This window comes from Cyprinodon tularosa, unplaced genomic scaffold (genome assembly GCF_016077235.1).
Source record: "Cyprinodon tularosa strain WSP-4 unplaced genomic scaffold, ASM1607723v1 ctg146, whole genome shotgun sequence".
Taxonomy (NCBI): Eukaryota; Metazoa; Chordata; class Actinopteri; order Cyprinodontiformes; family Cyprinodontidae; genus Cyprinodon; species Cyprinodon tularosa.
The window spans coordinates 894,221-914,305 of NW_024038287.1; the positions used below are offsets into that span (position 1 = coordinate 894,221).

Sequence of the window (20,085 nt, forward strand, 5' to 3'; positions counted from 1 at the left end):
AGAAGAGCGCAGTCCTAGGAACAGCTAAGATTCTGCGCAGAACCCTCAAACTCCCAGGCCTCTGGTAGAGGACCCGAGCTTGAGGATGACACATACCACCCCACGAGGGGTGAGAAAACAGTTTATATATATATATATATATATATATATATATATATATATATATATATATATATATATATATATATATATATATATATATATATATATATATATATATATATATATATATATATATATATATATATATATATAATCCTGTTAAATAAGAGACACTCTGGGATTATATATACTGTATATATATATACACTATATTGCCAAAAGTATTTGCTCACCTGCCTTGACTCACATATGAGCTTAAGTGACATCCCGTTCCTAATCCATAGGGTTCAATATGACGTCGGTCCACCCTTTGCAGCTAGAACAGCTTCAACTCTTCTGGGAAGGCTGTCCACAAGGTTTAGGAGTGTGTTTATGGGAATTTTTGACCATTCTTCCAGAAGCGCATTTGTGAGGTCGCACACTGATGTTGGACGAGAACGCCTGGCTCTCAGTCTCCGCTCTAATTCATCCCAAAGGTGTTCTATCGGGTTGAGGTCAGGACTCTGTGCAGGCCAGTCAAGTTCATCCACACCAGACTCTGTCATCCATGTCTTTATGGACCTTGCTTTGTGCACTGGTGCACAGTCATGTTGGAAGAGGAAGGGGCCAGCTCCAAACTGTTCCCACAAAGTTGGGAGCATGGAATTGTCCAAAATGTCTTGGTATGCTGAAGCATTCAGAGTTCCTTTCCTTGGAACTAAGGGGCCAAGCCCAGCTCCTGAAAAACAACCCCACACCATAATCCCCCCTTCACCAAACTTTACACTTGGCACAATGCAGTCAGACAAGTACCGTTCTCCTGGCAACCGCCAAACCCAGACCCGTCCATCAGATTGCCAGATGGAGAAGCGCGATTCGTCACTCCAGAGAACGCGTCTCCACTGCTCTAGAGTCCAGTGGCGGCGTGCTTTACACCACCGCATCCGACGCTTTGCATTGCACTTGGTGATGTATGGCTTGGATGCAGCTGCTCGACCATGGAAACCCATTCCATGAAGCTCTCTGCGCACTGTTCTTGAGCTAATCTGAAGGCCACATGAAGTTTGGAGGTCTGTAGTGATTGACTCTGCAGAAAGTTGGCGACCTCTTCGCACTATGCGCTTCAGCATCCGCTGACCCCGCTCCGTCAGTTTACGTGGCCTACCACTTCGTGGCTGAGTTGCTGTCGTTCCCAAACACTTCCATTTTCTTATAATACAGCTGACAGTTGACTGTGGAATATTTAGGAGCGAGGAAATTTCTCGACTGGATTTGTTGCACAGGTGGCATCCTATCACAGTTCCACGCTGGAATTCACTGAGCTCCTGAGAGCGACCCATTCTTTCACAAATGTTTGTAAAAACAGTCTGCATGCCTAGGTGCTTGAATTTATACACCTGTGGCCATGGAAGTGATTGGAACACCTGATTCCAATAATTTGGATGGGTGAGCAAATACTTTTGGCAATATAGTGTATATATATATATATATATATATATATAATCCTGTTAAATAAGAGACACTCTGGGATTAGGCTGAAAGAGAAAGCGGCACAGGAGCTGCTGTGTATATATATATATATATATATATATATATATATATATATATATATATATATATAATCCCAGAGTGTCTCTTATTTAACAGGATTATTGCACAAGTTATTGCACAGGATTCCTCCAAGTGTGGGTCCTCTACCAGAAGCCTGGGAGCTTGAGGGTTCTGTGCAGTATCTTTGCTGTTCCTAGAACTGCACTCTTCTGGACTGAGATGTCTGATGTATTTCCTTGGGATCTGCTGTTGCCACTCTTCAAGTTTGGGGGTCACTGCCCCAGGTGCCCCAATAGCATCTCTGGTTAGGGTTACTTAGGTAGGAACATTGTAATAGAGCCCTATTCTCGCATCTTGTCCATTTCCTTTGTGTTGTTCCAGTAGCCTATTTGACATCAAGGTGCTCTGGTTCCCCAACACCTGATGTATAACTTGTTTAACTGGGTGACGTCTGACCCAGCATGTCATTCATTATATTGTCTGTCATCATTGTATGAGGTAGGCATTAGCATGAAAGGTCTTGCCTAAGAACCCGCATGGACATTTTTCATTGAACCCGGACCTACCGTGTGCAAGTTGGGTGACTTGAGCCATCCATCCGCCGATAGGCAGTAGCGCAAAGGGTCTTGCATGTGGACCCACACTGGCAGCTTATGTTATTTTTCTCCTCCCCCTGCCAACCTAACAGGGTATTGCAATGGGGTACTACATAGTGATTGCAAATTAGCTATTGCACAAGTTATCGCAGTTATAGTGCCACATTGTAAAGTCTGATAGCGGCAGGAATTAATGACCTGTGTTAGTTTTTTTTTTTACAAAAGCAGTGACAGTTCAGCCTGAGGCACAACTGCAAAGGCCAAAGGTCAATGGGGGTAAAGAAAGATCAATACTCACTCAATAGTGCCGTGACCTTCTGCGCTCTCCTGGACCACTTTGCCCTGCAGGATCTCCTGTGTCTTTACAGTGGCCAATGGCAAGTCTTTATCCTGCTCTGGCTCTATGAGAATAAATAAATGACCGACCAAAAACCAGCATGACTGAGATAAGATCCTGTGTGTGTGTTTGGTCTACCTGTGAGTATGACCAGGCTTTGCTGTCTGTACAGCTTGCTCTTCTTCAGTTCCTGGTCTGCAGGAAGGAGCGATGGGATATCAGGCAATGGCTCTGATTTAGGTTCATCCGGAGTAACAACAGAGTCACTAAAGCTGTTTTCCAATCCATTCTCCTTTGGCTCCAACACAGGAGACCTCCAGGGTCGCAGACGCAGCGGCTGCACACAACGGCCCTGCATGTACCTGCAGATTAAGGGAGGCGAAACAGAAAGTAGTTACAGATTTCAAATTTTTAGGTTCAAAAGTAGAGGACAGAGGAATTAAAGGGTGGAATGGTGGTAGTTTTCCTCCATACATTATTCTGTGTAAAGAAAACAGTTTTCAAATGAAAACGTTCAGAAAATCTTTCATCTTCTTCTACATTTGACTTGTTTCCCAACATGTTCCCCCTGTATGCAAACAGGTTATATAAAATATATTTGGGGTTTTTTTCATCCCATCTAAGGATCAGATTTATTAGTTGCATGACTAATTCTTCTAATGAGCTGTGAATGTTTGCAGTTCCCCCTGAGTTAGAGTCTATCGCTGTTTTCTGATTACGGCTCTTGTTGCATGTCCTGTCAGTTCAGAGGCATAACCATGTCCTTGTAGGTTCAAAGTCGTGCTCAAACCTTCTTTGTTTCCTGTGAGACTTTGTTTGCTAAAACTGGGATGTTTCACGGTAATTGGTTGCACTGAATGAATTTAAGTGAAAGGAAGTAAAGGAGGCCGAATATGTAAAAATTCTAGTCTTTTCAGATTTTTTTTTTAATATATCCCTGAAAAGAATCGGTCGTTTTCCTTTTCTGTTGATCTATCAAAATACATTTTAATATTAAAATTCAGAGGCATTTAAGGATGTTTCTCTAGTAAGCAAAGTATTAGTTCAAACAATTCGACCCATTTAACATAGTCGCATTTGATGTCACATCGGCCGAACAGCTGTGGAACTTCAGACTCAAAATATATCCAATGTACTTTGATGTAATCAATGTATTCTAATGTAGCATTTGAGCAATAAATCAAGCATCCATTTTTGCAGCATGGTAAATTATTGGTGGTGAGTTTTAAATGAAAACACAAAAGAAAGCACTGATCAGAAGAGGATCTTCATAGTAGATCTTACTAAACTATTTTTAATTTGCTTTTCCTTTTATTTTACCCTTTTTTTAGTTAGCCTTAGGTCACTCAGCATCAAGTGATAATGAAAACATGTAACAGTCTTCAGCTAAAATTAAACTGCATTTTTTTAACTATTCAGAACCATCAAAAAGGGGCGTCGCACAATGGAAAATGTAGTGTTACCGAAGAATACAACGCCGCACGCTTCTCAGTGAGACCATTAATTTGAACTCTGTGCCAGGGCACAGCAGTGTCTGAGCTTTTTGTGGTTTGTAAAATGCTTCAGTGCACAGGTCATGGTTTTACAAGGCATTCCTGCATGTTTTGTTTGGCGTAAACCACATGGGTGCCACCCTTCACAAGCATGAGCAAACAATCAGGTGTCCTCTGCAACCTACCAACAACCTTTACTAGCTGCTATAATCAAATAATTTTCCTTAATTAAGCGACTATTAAACGGCTCAGACTGTCGCTGCTTCTTCCAAGGTACTCTATAGTTTGTTGTTTTTCCTACAAACGCCCTGTAAAAACAATTAGAGGCCATCCTTAACATTTTCAGATAAAACATGTTGATGCTGGTAGAACGACAGGCCAAGCAGTTGAGGAGATTTTGTTTGTTAGGTCATAGATAGGTTTCTAAACATTGTTTGTGATTTCTGCTCTTTTTCCAGTCAATCCACAGGAATGTCCTTGTTTCAACCTGCAATCATTATGGATTTTTATTTTCAGTCAGGATGAAATCTACATCATCTGCATCAGAAAGAGCTGCTATGAGTAATCCCAACACATAAGGAGCTCTGGTAGAGTTGTTTGCTTAGTGAACAGAACATTAGGAGGTAATTTTGTTGACTTTGTTGGAAAGAGCTGAAGATACACTTCCTCAATACTTACGTTAGCTAAATGAGTTTAGCCCTTTTTGTTTACTTAAAAGGTTTGGCATAAAAATAAGGTTTATGATCTTTTCACCCCTCCACTCTTCCAGGAACTGATTCTCAACTAAAAGTGCAAAGTAGGAATAATCACAAACCAAAAAACTCCCTCCCTTTAATTCCTTTCCTGGTTCTCTGAAGATTGCCCTCCCTCCCTGAATCCGCCACCTTACCTGCCCTCCTCACGTTCCAGTAGCCGTCGATAAGTGGCAATCTCCCTCTCTAGCTTCATCTTGGTGTTGAGCAGTTGGCTATGGCGTTGGCGTTGGGTGGCCAGGCCTTCCCTCACCTGCTCCAGTTCACCTTCCAGCCTAAGAATCACCTGCGAGAGGTCTTGCAACTGGCTTGTGTAGAGGTCTTGGGTGTGCTGCAGAGTGCATTCCAGGCCTCTCTCCTGGTGACAATAAAGCAAATAACCCTATGGGATATAAGCAATGAATTTTCTTTTCATACTGCTGCTGGAAGCTGCAGTATTGCTAAACTAGTTATTCTTCAGTAGAAATTCTACAGCAGAGCACCTCATCCCCATAATGGAACATGGTGGTGGCAGCATTATTGATAACAACAGTATCGGTAATAATCTGAAGGCCTTGCTCTACCACACTGACAATCTGTTAATCTGAGGATGCAAACGCTCTGAGCCACAGGTGTCAAAGTCGTTCCAGAAAGGGCCGTGTGTTGCTGCTGGTTTTCTTTCCACCCAAGCAGTAGCACACCAGACTCCATTCATCTCACCAAGGTGAGTCTAGTCTTAACCTGATGACTTGATGGGTTGAATGGAGTCTGGTGTGCTACTGCTTGGGTGGAAAGAAAACCAGCAGCCACACAGCCCTTTCTGGAACGACTTTGACACCACTGCTCTGAGCTATTCACTATGCCGCTACACCTTGCATAGCATTGCGTTATAGTAGGACGCTCCATTATCAGGGAAAGGAAGATAAATACTAAATACTGTATGCAGCCAGAGGGGTAATTTGAAATCACTGATCAAAGCTTAATTGTTTTTTACAGATGAGCAAAGTCCAGGTCTGAATTTAGACAGAAATCTGTGACAAAACCTGGAACTCAATGTTTTCAGATGAGACTCCATCCAATCTGAGTTAACTACTTTAATGGGGATGATTTGGCAAACCCTTTGAACTACCAAAATAGGTGCAAATGTGATTACAGCAAAAAAATGTTCCATAAAATATATCGTTCTTTCTTTACCATCATATACTTTTATTAGGCTGTCACACACTATAGAAAACTTGTGAAAAACTTTGCAAAGCTCTGTATATGGTGTACCGTACAAGACCTTTTAATCCTTCACCTCTGTAAAGGACATCTCACTGCAGGCAGAATGTTCTCTGCAAACTTGATCCTCATGTAGTTTGCATACAGCCTGTATATTAACCAGTTTTTTAAAGCCTCAAATAATCAGCAGCTGCTTTGCATTTTACAAAGAGAGACATCAGAACCTTTTTGTTGTTTTCCCAAAGCTCATACTTTCCAGGAAAGAATATTTTAGGTAAACACAACGCTTTGAAACTCACGGCATTAGGTTTGGGAGGACCTAATCAAGCACCAAGAGAGTCACTGAAAGAGAAAAAACTGCCATTTCAGATGTAATATGTCCGACATACAATTAGAAATTTAAATTTGAGAAGTGTTTTCTTGTTGCACACATTATACTGATTTAAAAAGTAAACTCTATATTGTATTTATCAAACTATTACTATAAATTACATGAACATGTATTTTCAAATGGAGATTTAAAGACCAAAACTCATACTTCAGATTATAAAAAACTTATACATTCATACAGTTAGCTCCCTCAGTGGTCACTTTGTGAACCATGTGTGGCAGTCTTACTAATCAGGGAGCTGGTTTGATCTAAGGAGCAACTATGGCTGGTTTCCAGTGGCCTCAGGGACCAGAGGGTCAATGGAAAAAGTAAATGGAGTGCGGAAAGTCAAAAGAAAGTGCAACTGCTACAGGATTTGAAAAGCAAGGGGAAAAAGAAAACTGAAACAGAATAAGTAATTTCCTTTTTAAATGTGTGATTAGGAAAGTTATTTATAATCAGGTTTATGAATTGTGGTTTTTAAATCTCCATGATAAATGGGATTGGAAAACAGGTTTTCAAATTACAGGAATTATTATGGGATTGATAAATACAATTCACAACTTATCTTTAATAATAATAATTGAACTTTGTTAATCTCACATTGGAGAAATGTACCGCTGCATTTAACCCATCCCCTTTGGGAGCAGTGAGCTGCCATTGTGCGGAGTCTGTTTCGACTATATATACACATTAATTTATAAAAGAATTCTGCTTTAAGCCGTAAAGACAACACTTAATGTTGAAAATCATCTTCAGTTTAATAAATATTAGCTAAGTATACTACTTTGTAGCCTTTTCCTATTTCGTGACTACTTAACATTTTACCTTTAACTCATGTTTATTTATTCTCTGATTCTTGAATCCTTGTGTGCAAACAGAAAGAAGTAGCTGCACCTGTAAGTATCTATTCTGTTGTAGCTGTTGTTATAATAGCTATGTACAGTTACAAAACATGAATTTACTAAAGTCTTTTTTAATCCTGTGTGAGTCTAAAGCCTTACAGAACAATAACTGCATCGCTGAGTAATCAAGAAACCACTGTTTTCTTGTTTTAAGGTCTATCAAATTAGGTTTCATGCAGAAGAGATATAAATCAGTAGCATGAGTTGAAAAACTATTACCAGGAAAGAAAAGTTTACATTTAATTGACTGGAACATGTAAAGACAGTTAAATGCTTTCACCTTGCCAGGTCGATTGTCTTTTCCTTTCAGCAGCTGACACCTGACATTTTTCATGGCTTATCAGTGTATCAGGGTGTGGTGATGATTGATCTTACCAAGGCATGAAGAGTTTCCATCTCCACTTGCAGGGAGCGCCATTGCTTCCTGGCCTCGGTGAGCTCGGCCCGGGCCTCCTTTAGGGCAGCTCCTCCCAGGTTCACCTGAGCCCATGCTGCCTCCTCCTATGCAATTAGAGGAAGGCCACATTTTACAGAACGCTCAGCTCTGAGGTGGTTTTACATAACAAGCAGCCAAACTATACCTTGCTGATACGCATACACCCCCCCACAACCCACTCCACCCCAACTCCCCATTCGCACTCAGCAGTCAAGAGGAGAAGAGGCAATAGGTGGTGATATTGAGCAGTGTGGATTTCAGGTTTGGGCAAACAGACATCAAGGTCTTCATGTATACACAGCTGTACAGTGCTGACAAACTGTACAGCTCTTGGCTGTTTCTCGCCCACAAGCTAATAACTCTAAATATTTTTACCAATAAGGAAAAAGAAAAGAAAACAGGTTCCAGTTATGCAAGGAATTTTCTGTTTAACTTCTTCCTCCGCCTCGTCTCAACCCACGAAACGGTTTTTTGAGTTACTGGAAAAGCAGGTTTCAGGCTGATTTTTCCATCATCATCAGCTAATTACTAAACAGATAACACTGGATCAGCTTACATATCAGGTCAGTGAAGGCTTTTAGATCCTTTACTTCACAATATCTCTGCTATGACCAGTTTTGGATGAAGTACTCAACAGTAGTACTTGAGTTAAAGTATTGAGACTCATAGTAAAATCATACTCAACTACAAGTAAAAGTAAAAATCTACTCAAGTTAAAGTATTAAATTACTCACTTTTGAAAATACTTAAATATTCAGAAGTTCATGCATTTAAAAGTACTTAAGTATTCAAAAATACAAATACTACTTTCTAATATCAGTACATTTCTGCATAATTTTCAGAGTAATTTTAAAGATCCTTGTAACATTCAGAAACCACCGGATATATTGATTCATAGATCCACCTGCTACAGATTCTACACCACCTGTAAAGAACTTCAGCATAGAAATGCATCTTTTTTTTAAATAACCCTAAAAGAAAACAGGACTGTCTTAATCCTCCTCACACTTTCACTGTGGAATAGAGGTTTAAGGTTGAATCTATTACCACAAATAAACCACAATTCTGCTTTGTGACCAAGCTGTTCATCCTACTGAACAACTTGGCAACAAATTCTTCAGTACAATACAAATAATAATACATAACACAATTATAAACTACAAATATTATCTGTTCTGACTTTCTAACATCTGTGTAATGTCATGCAAATCTTCAAAACAGTGGTGTCCAAACTCATTTCAAGAACGAAAAACAGCAACAGTGGATTACAAAGCTAAGCCGAGCCAAAAGGAACAAGGAACTAGAAGCTTACTTGAAATGCAGTGGGGTAGAAAGTACAGCATTTGACTTTAAAATGCATTGGAGTGAAAGTTTTGATTAGCACTTGAAAAAAGTACTTGAGTAAAGTAAATATACTCTAAAAAGTACGTAGGTTCATTAATCTAATAAATGTACATTGTTACTTTCCACCACTGGCTGTGACACATTTATGATGGCAATAAATTAGGAAAAACAAAGACCTCAACTACTAATTAGTTTGTGTTGCAGTTACATATAGAAACTTGAACCTTCATGTCATGTTAAAAACACAAACTAGATGACAACCAAGCCAAGACAAAATGACAAAAAATGGACTCACGCCATAACATGTCTGAACAAACCTGGGAGCAAGATCAAGGTACCGACTTAAAAACAATTAGATGAATTCACCAACAGTCACCTGCTTTGTCAACTTCACATCTTTGTAGAATCAAGAGGGGGCGGCATGTCTACAAGTTGTCTTACACTGTTCAGTTCTGCCTCAGGAGGAAAACTGCCAAACACCCACTGAAATAAAAATCCCCACACAAACCTGTGTGGAAGCATCATGCTGTGTATTTCAGTACAGAAAAGGAAGCTTTATGTACTTAGTTAAAAGTTGGATTCAACTAAATACAGGGAATCCTGGATTTAAAAAAAGACTTTAGGTACCCTGGTAGCTTCTTCTTTTCAAGCAGAAGCCAACACACACGATGAGAACAACGGTAAACGGAAAGGTTCACAGGAGTGCATATCTACGTGTGAAGCTGCCAGAGAAAAGTTCCAAGATATGTAAAGCAGGCAGAGACATACCTTAAATTATTTGGAGAAGCAATAGCAGCTAAAGAATTGACCTCAGGCACTATATGAATACGTACCACAGTTTTTAGATCATTTGTAGACATTATTAAAGCTGCATTGTGTTCCTTTCTGTTTACCTGGTCCATTAGATAAGTGTCCCATAAAATGCACTGAATACTGTATTTATAACGTGTCAAAAATGAAAAAAAAAGAGGTTCATGCAGGATAAATACCTTGACAAGCTACAGTGTGTGACTCTCTAAATGCTAGAACATCATATCTCTGTCTCTTCCTCATCCCTTGTTGATGATTATGTATTTTCTAATCAATAATTAATTACGGAGAAAACTACTGCATTTTGTAGAAACCTGAAAGGATGACATTCACCTACGCTTTGGACCACAGCTTTTTAATAAAGGAGTCACGGCGTCTTGTGAGAGTTGATGTAGATTAGAAATGTCCTTTTGTGTTGCAAATTTCACTAAGTACATCTAAGCAAAACTAACTGGCTCAGTGCCACTTAAGGGTGGAGAAGACAAACATGGAAGGTAGTTTCCCCATCAAAGAAAAAGCCATGTTGCAAGTTGATTAGTTTGCATGACAGGAAGGGGGAACAAGGAAGCTAAACTCACTCAATACATTTACATTTCTTTAAAAGCAGCTTTAAAATATATTTTCTAAGGAAGTCTTTAATTCGTCATCTTCATATTTTTTTTTTATTAATTTTCACTTTACACACATTTCAGATTATAACTAACAGAAAGTGCTCATTGTGTAGAGCAGAAGACTTGAACGCTGGTTTCACAATCCTTTAGGGTAATTGCAGGAGCATCAAGAGAGCCAAATTCTTAACATAAAGAGACTTTCCAACCGACTTTTTGAATAAAAGGTAAATTTCTCATCATCTTCACGGAAAATGAAAGAACAGAGTGAGCAGGATGGGTTTTGTAAAACTCAACACTGGGAGGTTTATTTCTCGTTTATCAAAGGCAATGTTTGTGTTCCCACAGCTTTTGGAATCAGATTATGTAAGAGCTAGAAAATTGGCTTCAAGAACACAGAACGGAAACCTCTGAAGCAAAACAACCACTAAAGAAAGCGCAGGTGTTGGTTATGAACATAAAAAGAAATATGTCTTTATCTTCTAAAAACCCTGGACACCCTGACCTGTCCAGGGTGTAACCCCCCCCCCCCCCCCCTTTAACCCATAGAATGCTGTAGATAGGGACTGGTCCCACTGTGACCCTGATGGATGAAGCAGGATGCATGTGTCATTTTCACGACCTGTAATTAGACATGTAACTTGACCTGTAACTCGACCTGTTACTAGACTTATTACTAAACCTGTAACTAGACCTATAACTAGGCTTGTAACTCGACCTGTAACGCGACCTGTAACTACGGTAGTTCTGTTGCTAGACCTATAACTAGGCCTGTAACTCAACCTGTAACCGGATGTGTTACTAGACCTGTAACTAGGCCTGTAACTCCACCTGTAACTTGATCTGTTACTAGACCTTTTACTAGACCTATAACTAGGCCTGTAACTAGGCCTGTAACTCCACCTGTAACTTGATCTGTTTCTAGACCTCTTACTAGACCTATAACTAGGCCTGTAACTAGACTTGTAAGTAGAACTGTAATTTGATCTGTTACTAGACCTCTTACTAGACCTATAACTAGGCCTGTAACTAGACTTGTAAGTAGAACTGTAACTTGATCTGTTACTAGACCTCTTACTAGACCTATAACTAGGCCTGTAACTCAACCTGTAACCCGATCTGTTACTAGACCTCTTACTAGACCTATAACTAGGCCTTTAAGTAGACTTGTAAGTAGAACTGTAACTTGTAGCTTTACAACTAATAGCAGACCACTTTGAAGCAGCAGATTGAAAAGAGCAGGTCTTAATGCTCAATTCCGATGGTCAGATTTATTGTCAGATCCGATTTTGTTTTTGTGTGGCTGTTCACGTGACTGTCTCAAATTGTGTCCCTGAAGTGACCCGCATGCACAGCCAAACAATAACAAGACATGTGAAAAGTCTGTGTCTATGGAGGGACTAAAAGCTATTAAGCAGTGGAATTAGCAGGATAAAACAGCAGAATATGCCAAAAGGAGACAGAGGAGAAAGGGAGCTAAACTATTAATTATGGCTTTTGGAGGAGCAGTGGCACTGACAACACAAAGGAGAAATGTGTCGCTGCAGCTACTTAGTCAACTGAGCTGATACGGTCTGACCCCTCAAGTGTCTTTAGGATCGCTTTCTCTGCCTAAATACTTTCATTATCCCTCCACTGTACACCTCTGTTTACGCTTTCCTCCATGTTTGCTGTATTTTTTTTTTGTTCTGTGCTGTCAGCACAGAGTGACATCATACTCATGCTAATTTCAATATGGGTGACTTGGCTTTTCAGACTGCAGTCAGATTCCAAAACATCTGACCCATATCGGATTTAGAGCCATATACAAATATTGCCCAGATCGGATGTAAAATAACAAGATTCCATGTGACTCAGCCTGTTAAGACAATCATGAAAGAATCTCACCTGAGTCCCTTCAGGGCAGAAAAAAAAAATATCAGCTTTGAGCCAGATTTGTCTGCAGTGTGAACGTAACCATAGTTATACTTGTAAAGACAAGACCACATGAACCTGTCTAGATTAAATCCTACATCAGAGAACAAAACATATATTTGATCAGGTAAGTGTACAACATTAGTGTAGTGTTCATTTAATTTTTGCCCATGGTCATGTGGTCTGTGAATAATGTTGAGGATTGTTTGGGGTCAGTTTAGAAAGCTTTTAGTTCCCTCGGCAAGTAAAGGGGCTCTTGGGTCTCTAAGCAACTGATCTTAAGCACTTATTTTAATCTATTTGTTAAGTCTGCCATCTAATTATTACTTTATTAACTCTGATTTCAGTTGTAGACTGTTGCTATGGTCTTTGCTATAACTGGCCATTATATATGTGGCTGTTGTGCTGTGCTCTGAGCAAAAGTCTGACATTTTGAAACTTGAGATGTATCTGCTGCTAATTCTCTATTTGTTTTAATTTTACATGAGATTCAAGCTTAGTAAAAATAATGGGCAGAGTTGTAAAAACGATGATGGATAGATAACCTTAAAGTGGGCTTCATTTTGACCTGTTGGATAATTTGGTGACATTTTTGTTCTCCAACTTAAAATGTTCCTTATCAGCAACAGACGAAAAACAAATAAAAGGGTCCTAGAAAGATGAAAGATTTTGGCAGCTAAGTTTGAAAAATCTGATAATATCCCATAATAATAAATAGTGTGATCTCTGCTGAACTCGGCATGTGGGTTTTTGACTGCAGGAAAGTGTAACAGTTACGTTGGAGGAGCCATCAGAGCCATTCTGCTGTACAGTAAACAACGGCATCTAAGAAAAGCTTCCCTGATTCAACAGATTTTTGGAGAATCTACTTCATCATGAATGTCAGACTACCACACCATGATTTAAATATTGCTTGAATAATATAAAAGCATCCCAGACTGAGTTTTTTTTATTGAAAAGTTGAAAATAGAAACATGCTTGGCTAAAGGGTTGCAATATCTGCTGGCATTATAAGACAAATTTGACTCAAACATTTTGTTTGGAGATCAGATATTATTTTTCCCTTACACTAACACTGTAATAGCTTGTAGTTCTTAAAACAATATTTGTATTTAAGTTATACACAAACCCACAAGAAGCAATGATACAACCAATGATGACAGAGAGAACAACAGAGGGTTAGCCATTTTCAACCTGAAACCCTTTAATCGAAGATGTCCCTCCATCTGTTTGGGCTGATATTTGTCCTAAGGGTGTGTCTTGCTGGATTAATGCCAGAAAATCAAGACAGTAAAATGATGGATGAGGGTGTGGGAGTGAATGCGTACCTCAGTAAGAGCTCCTCTGTGTGTTCTGAAAGCTGCTGCTCCTCCACTATCAGACCGGCCAGGCCCCACTGAGCCAGCAGCTGGATCGGAAGCCGTTCCCAAACCAAGGAGCCTCTCAGGTAGGCCAGTATGTCTGCTCTGGTCGCACTGCACCCTGATTTGGTCGAGGAGCTGGGTGAGCTCCATCCCTGTGCCATCCTCCTCCTCCCTTCCTGCTGCTGCTGCTGCTAACAGAGCATCACAGGATCTGGCCCGCTGCAGCAGCAGAGCTTGGGCTGCCTGGACACAGGAAGGGAGGGGGGAAGAGAGGGAGATGATGCAAACAGTTAAGGATAGCAAGGGAAAAAATAGAAATATATTAAAAAGAATATTGACATTACAGGTTTAATAAAAGAAAAATGAGATCTAAAGAGGAGCATGGTCAGGTGAGGAATAGGAAGTAGATAAAAATCCAGAAGCAAAGAAACTACTGGAAAAAGAGGCAAAGGAGAAGGTGAGCCAGATGACAGGATGCTATGAACCGTTACATTCAAACATGCACCCACACACACCCAATAATTACACGTCTATTATGTCAAGGTTGAGGCTGGTCATCCATTCTTCACCTGTCATGATAACAGGGTTCTCAGTAATAATTACATAAGTACAATAAGGGTATGAAATGGAACTCTCTGTAATTCTAAAAGCATGTAATGGGGGTTATGTAGGGATCAAAAAACACTTCTAACAGGAGCAGGGGCAATTATTTAACATAACACAAATTATAGGAGTTTACTGCCAGATCAGCAAAACTAAGGCTGCATTGTTAATGTGGTAAAGCAGCATGCTAACACTTGTTAGTGCTTTTCTTTGAATACAGGTAGCATGTGTTCTTATTTAAGTGCTTTAATAACTGATACAGTGGCTGGGGTAAAAAACACTTCAAGACAATCAAAAAGCACATTCAGTAAAGCAGAATGTGCTATTTGCAAAGCATCTGGCTTGTCCATCAGTATTAAGAACATCCATTCTGTTATTTGCAGAGGTTTTTTTGTTGTTCCGTAAATGGACTGCTGTTTTTAATTTGATTTGAGTTTTTTCTTTACTATGAAGTATGTTCTTATGTTCTGTGTGAGTGGTCAGTGAATGGAGAGTTTATCTTTTGTATGTCTGCCTTTTTCTGTATGTCTGCTTCTGTCTCCTTGAACCCCAGTCGGCCTCAGCAGATGGGCACTGTCACTGATCCTGGTTCTGCTGGAGGTTTCTTCCTATTAAAAGGGAGTTTTTCCTCACCACTGTCGCTACAAGCATGCTAGGTCTTAGGGATTGCCTTCGAGTCAGTGAGTTGATGCAATCAACTGCTTTTCCTTTGATACAAAACTTTGAATCAATTTGACTGTATGATCTGGTTAAATGGTTAATGTACCTTGAGATGATATGTGGTGAATTGGCGCTATATAGATAAACTGAATTGAAATTGAACTAAATTTATAACTTTCTAAAGTCACAATAGGTGTAGACCAAGTGCAATGCATACCATAATAAGCAATGATGTAAAACATGTAGGGGCTTGGCTCAGCCTCTTAGGTACCATTAAAGAAACTCTAGATGGTGCAGCATTACCAAATAACAGTTTTAAAGTCACAGCTCTAGTGAGAGAAGCTGGATATTACCACTTTTTGTTCTGAGATAAGTTAGTGCACAAAGCAAGGTCCATAAAGACATCGTCATGATCGCAGTCCCAGTAGCTGATCTAATTACTCACCTCATTCACCTGCTGTACCCTCCGCGCTCTCTAATTATCATACATTTTATCCACCTGCTCCCGCTGCTTGATATACGGTTCAGCCCAGCTATTGGGGCCAGATCATTAGTTATTCATGTTTGTTTTGGTTTGATTTTAGTTAAGGCTATTGTTCATGTCCTGTTCATGGCCTGTCCCATCTAAGCGTGTCTGTCTGAGCTCGCTGCCTGACTAATGGAACTTGGAGCCTGCCTTAACACTCATTGGATTCCCTGGATCTATCTGTTCCTGTTTGGATCAGAACCCCTGACCAGGTTATGGACTCCTGGATCCCAGAACGGTCCTGTTCTGAACTATATCCCTGACCTGGATTGGTCTCCTGCCTGCTCACTAGGGTTGCTGCATCAGAGACACCCTGGACGGCTCAGCGCCACATCTTGCTGGCAGTGCATCGGCTGGATCCTGCCTTTGATGATAGGATGGACTGAACTGTTAAACCAGGTAAGTGACTCACACAGATAATAATCTTCTGTCAGATCATTGTGGTCACTTACCTGTGTTTTTCACACAACCAGACTGCCAGTGATGGGCTCTGCCTTCCCCCGCAGTCGCTGCAGGTTGCGGATCCACAGCAGCCATAGTTCCATTTCTGTTTTGTTCCATTTTTTCATTAAACATTTCCCACGGGAAACTTCCCACTGTCTGTCTCTACTGAATACTTGGTCCATCTGTCCTGTCTTATGACAGACATGGCCTGACTTTGGTTAGGAGGGACTTGACAGGTCTATACAGCATCCTGACCTCAAAACAACAGAAAACCTTTCGAATTAATCAAGTTTGTTTTGTGCCTTTCTTTTTCCATCCTATGGGACACAGACAGACAAAAGAAAGGATGGATGAATTAACTCCCCCCTATAAGATCCAATGTCCTTCCAAATGCAACTGAATGACAACTATGTAAAATTACTACAAATCAACAAATGCATCGAGGACGTCAGCATCAAAAAGAACATCACCACCCGGGCCAACCAACCACCCCAGATGAACGGAGTAGTTCGGAAATTGCTAAAAGCATGGAACTCAGTTTTCAAGTCTGGTGATAATGAGACACAGAAAACAGCGCGTACCAACTTAAACCATGCCATCAGATAAGCGAAGCAGAACCACAGCCAGAAGATCCCGGATCTTTTCAACAACACCAGCAACACCAGGAGGATGTGGAAAGGCATTCGGATGATCACGGACTACAACACGGATATGGCCAATTAGACTGCAGTGTGTGCCTATGTCCAGCCTACTGTAAGGTGAGAATGTGCTAAACAGGATAAATGTGTTCTGTGTTCTTATTGCAGGACCCAGATAGAGTCTGGCAATGTTTGTCTCTTTATGTGATCAAAATAAATCAGGCTTTGGCTTCGGATAACCTATAACTGTTTCCAGTTCATTTTCTTGAGCTATCAATAAAACAACTGAGTGATATAAAAAAAAGTTATCAATCCCAACATGGATATCATGCCTGCTTCTTAGAAGAGACCTAAAAAGAATCCATTAAACAGGATTTATTTGTTTCTGGACTTTATTTATGTCAGATCATATCTACTATGGGGAGAGCTTCACAAAATGTTACAGGATAAGGTAATAGTATCACCTTAGGGTAAAATTATTCTTCTTTTTCTAACCCTAATGACTTCTGAACATTATTTTGCTTAAAAAGTGGGAAGTCAAAAAACAAGTGTTTAGTACAAGATGAGACATATCTGTGGCTTACATTGCACCCCTATTTTGTATAGGGTAGCACATGAGTAGCGTAAGATCCACATTGAAAAGGTAGAAATCCAAAACTATAACTCTAATTCTGAACAAGCAAGCGAGGACAGTAAAAAAAAGAACCTCTCTTTTAAAAAGAAGAAATCTTCTAAAGAAAAGGGCTTAAATTAAAGTGATGAGTGTCAAACAGTGAAGTGGTTTAACATGCCTAAGGGCAGAGCAATATAGCTATAGGAACTTAAGCTGCTCTTGTCAGTTTTAAGCCTCATCTTCAAAGAGGATAGAAAGGATGGCATGAAAGAAAAAAAAATTCAGAGGGGAGGGGCGGACCTCAAACTCCTGGTCCATATGCTGCAGCTCTGTCATGGAGCGGTGGCACTCGGCCTGCAGGGTCACACTGCTTTCATCTGCCTCCCTCTTTGCCTCTCGGAGCAAAGCCACTTGCTGTTCAAGACGCCTGGTGGTTCTCTCCTCTGTTTCACACCTAAAACCAGATGGGGGATGCATATGATGAGATGTATCAGAAAAGAAAAAAAAAGTCTTCAGCTTCAAGTAAATTCAAATGTACAAATGTGTTTGTGATCAAACCAATCATTAAAGGAACATAAAATCATTGAAAGTTTTCAGCAGTTTTGCTATATTGAGACCTGATTATCAATCACAAACTGACATTTTAACAAGTTTGCTCCTTATAACACAAAAAGCTTTGATAAATTAGTTCTTCAAAGAAAAAGAAAGACAGAATACTATCAGACAAAGTCTTAACTGGGTGGTTAACAAGGTCCAGAGCCTCTCTGACACTGGAGCTGCTTAGGAAACACATTAGGTAGAGCTATAAAAAGAACAAGGAGCTGCCTCAGTCCTTCATGGGTTAATGGCTGATAGTGGAGGCAGTTGGCAGCGAGCTGGGTGTCGCTCTGCATCAATACATAAGCGAAAGTGCTGTTGCTGCACAAAGCCTTGACCGGATTTGTATGTGGGTTGGCTCACACAAGGGTAAGGTTACAGCGGGCTGAAAATCAGGATGTAAACAAAGCGTAGCTCATACGTTCTCAGTGAAATGATTGCAAGCGCTGCTAAACATCTTTATTTATAATAATGTAATTTTTTTCACAAAAACTCATTGTTTATCAGGGTTTAGATACTTTAGCTTTGATAGCTTAGACTGTTGTTAATAAAATCTACATGGCTGCAAAAATTAAAAGGAAAAAAAGGAGCATTTGAAGTTTCAGGGAAACAAAAGTAAAATACAGCTGACCTGGCCTGGATGGCAGAAGCTCTGGATCTCATGTTGTCACACTCTAATGCCAACTGGGCATTCTCTATGAGCACAATACAAATCTGAAAAAAACAGAAAACAGATTTAAAAAGCTATACAAAAAAAAACAGCATTTATTTTTGATGAACATGTTTATTCCCACATGGTGGCATTAGTGCCTAAATAATTTCTCTTAGATACTCTCAAACAACTCCAGACAGAGTGGCAATTCTAATAAACGACACAAAGGCGAAAACATTAGTGCTGGTTGTCCCAAATTGGTTGGCATTAGTTCAAGGCATTGTTTGATTCTGATCATAGGAGTCCTGAGTAATTAAATCTAACTCCCTAACCTGTTCTTGAACTGCAGTGTGTTCTTTTTGGAACCTGCATCCAAAGAGTAAACATGATTTTAATAAAATCACCACACATTTTTATGTATAGGTATTGCAGAATGTGCTATAGGCCTGCAAGGAGTGTAGTTATACATTCAGCCTACAAGAGGAGACAAGACAAGACAAGAATCTAAATTTAAAAAAACAATCGAGATAAAGCAAGTTCAGTTTTGGCAATGACTGATGAGAGATTATTTCAAAGAGTTTAATCCCTGTCTTTAGATCTTTCCACTCCCATGTTTGACCTTAGCCTATGGCATTTACCCTTGTGTAGGGTACAAGGAAGGCATTCAAATGATCCCTTTTTGAGTAAAAAAAAAAAAAACTGCACTGGAAAAACGATCTAGAAATAAGTACATTTTTTTCTAAAGTGAAGTGTATTTACCCTTAATTTGGGTAGGTAAATGAGATAGCAAATTTAATATTTTTACTCTTAAAATAAGATAATATGCACTTGAAATAAGACAATGCAATTGTTTTTTTCTTATTTAAAATGTAAATTGTCTTATTCCATCAGCAAAATTCCACACTTACTTCCTAAATTTAAGAAAAATGCAATTCTTTTAAGAAAACAGGACTTATTTAGACTTAAATTTTTTTGCACACATTTTCATATAATGAAAACTATCTAATGAAGAAAGTTTAGGTTCTGTTTTTTTTGTTTACTTTTATGAGTTTTAAAGTTTTGAACTCAAGACCTGTTAGTCTCTATCCTAAATAAAGGGAAACACGAGTAATGAAGCACCACTGAAATGTGTTCCAAAACCAAGCATGATCAAAGAGACACATTAAAACACTGAGTAAACGTAGCTAATTGATTGACAGTTTCTTTGGAACCCAGCAGTTATCAGTTATTGAGAACACTCAGCTCTGGTTTCTGGAGATTTTCTAATTTGCATTTCTCAACTAAGTGGTTAGAGGAGGGTTACAAAGAACAAACGGATCTCATTGTACACCGCTATCACTCACAAGAATATAGAGGAAATATACACAGCAGGAAGTTTGGACCTTAAACCTTTAAAGCAGCACTAAGAAATGTTCGAACCACTTTCCCCCTACAGGACCTAGAGAAAATAACACTTTTGTAAACCCTGACTGCCCTCTGCAAGCAGCACACCCCACTGCTGCAGCACTGTTACACTGTAAGCAGCTGGGGGATGCAAATCATAATGAAATTTCTGAAGAGGTAATATTGGACATTATCTAATGTAAACCAG

At 39.6% G+C, this 20,085-nt stretch overlaps 1 protein-coding gene across 7 annotated transcripts in view; it reads right to left on the bottom strand.

The window, feature by feature from the left end:
• krt222 (keratin 222) overlaps positions 1–20,085 on the bottom strand; it is a 49,861-nt gene that overhangs the window by 8,238 nt on the left and 21,538 nt on the right. For 6 of the 7 annotated variants that reach the window (XM_038278991.1, XM_038278990.1, XM_038278995.1 and 3 more), the window contains 7 exons: positions 18,474–18,556; positions 17,546–17,699; positions 13,726–14,004; positions 7,661–7,786; positions 4,948–5,168; positions 2,704–2,927; positions 2,527–2,629 (listed from right to left, as the gene is read on the bottom strand). In XM_038278991.1, the coding sequence (XP_038134919.1) occupies positions 2,527–2,629; positions 2,704–2,927; positions 4,948–5,168; positions 7,661–7,786; positions 13,726–14,004; positions 17,546–17,699; positions 18,474–18,556 (1,190 nt within the window). The remainder of the gene's footprint in view (positions 1–2,526; positions 2,630–2,703; positions 2,928–4,947; positions 5,169–7,660; positions 7,787–13,725; positions 14,005–17,545; positions 17,700–18,473; positions 18,557–20,085) is intronic. The other variant, XM_038278992.1, reaches the window with a different exon arrangement.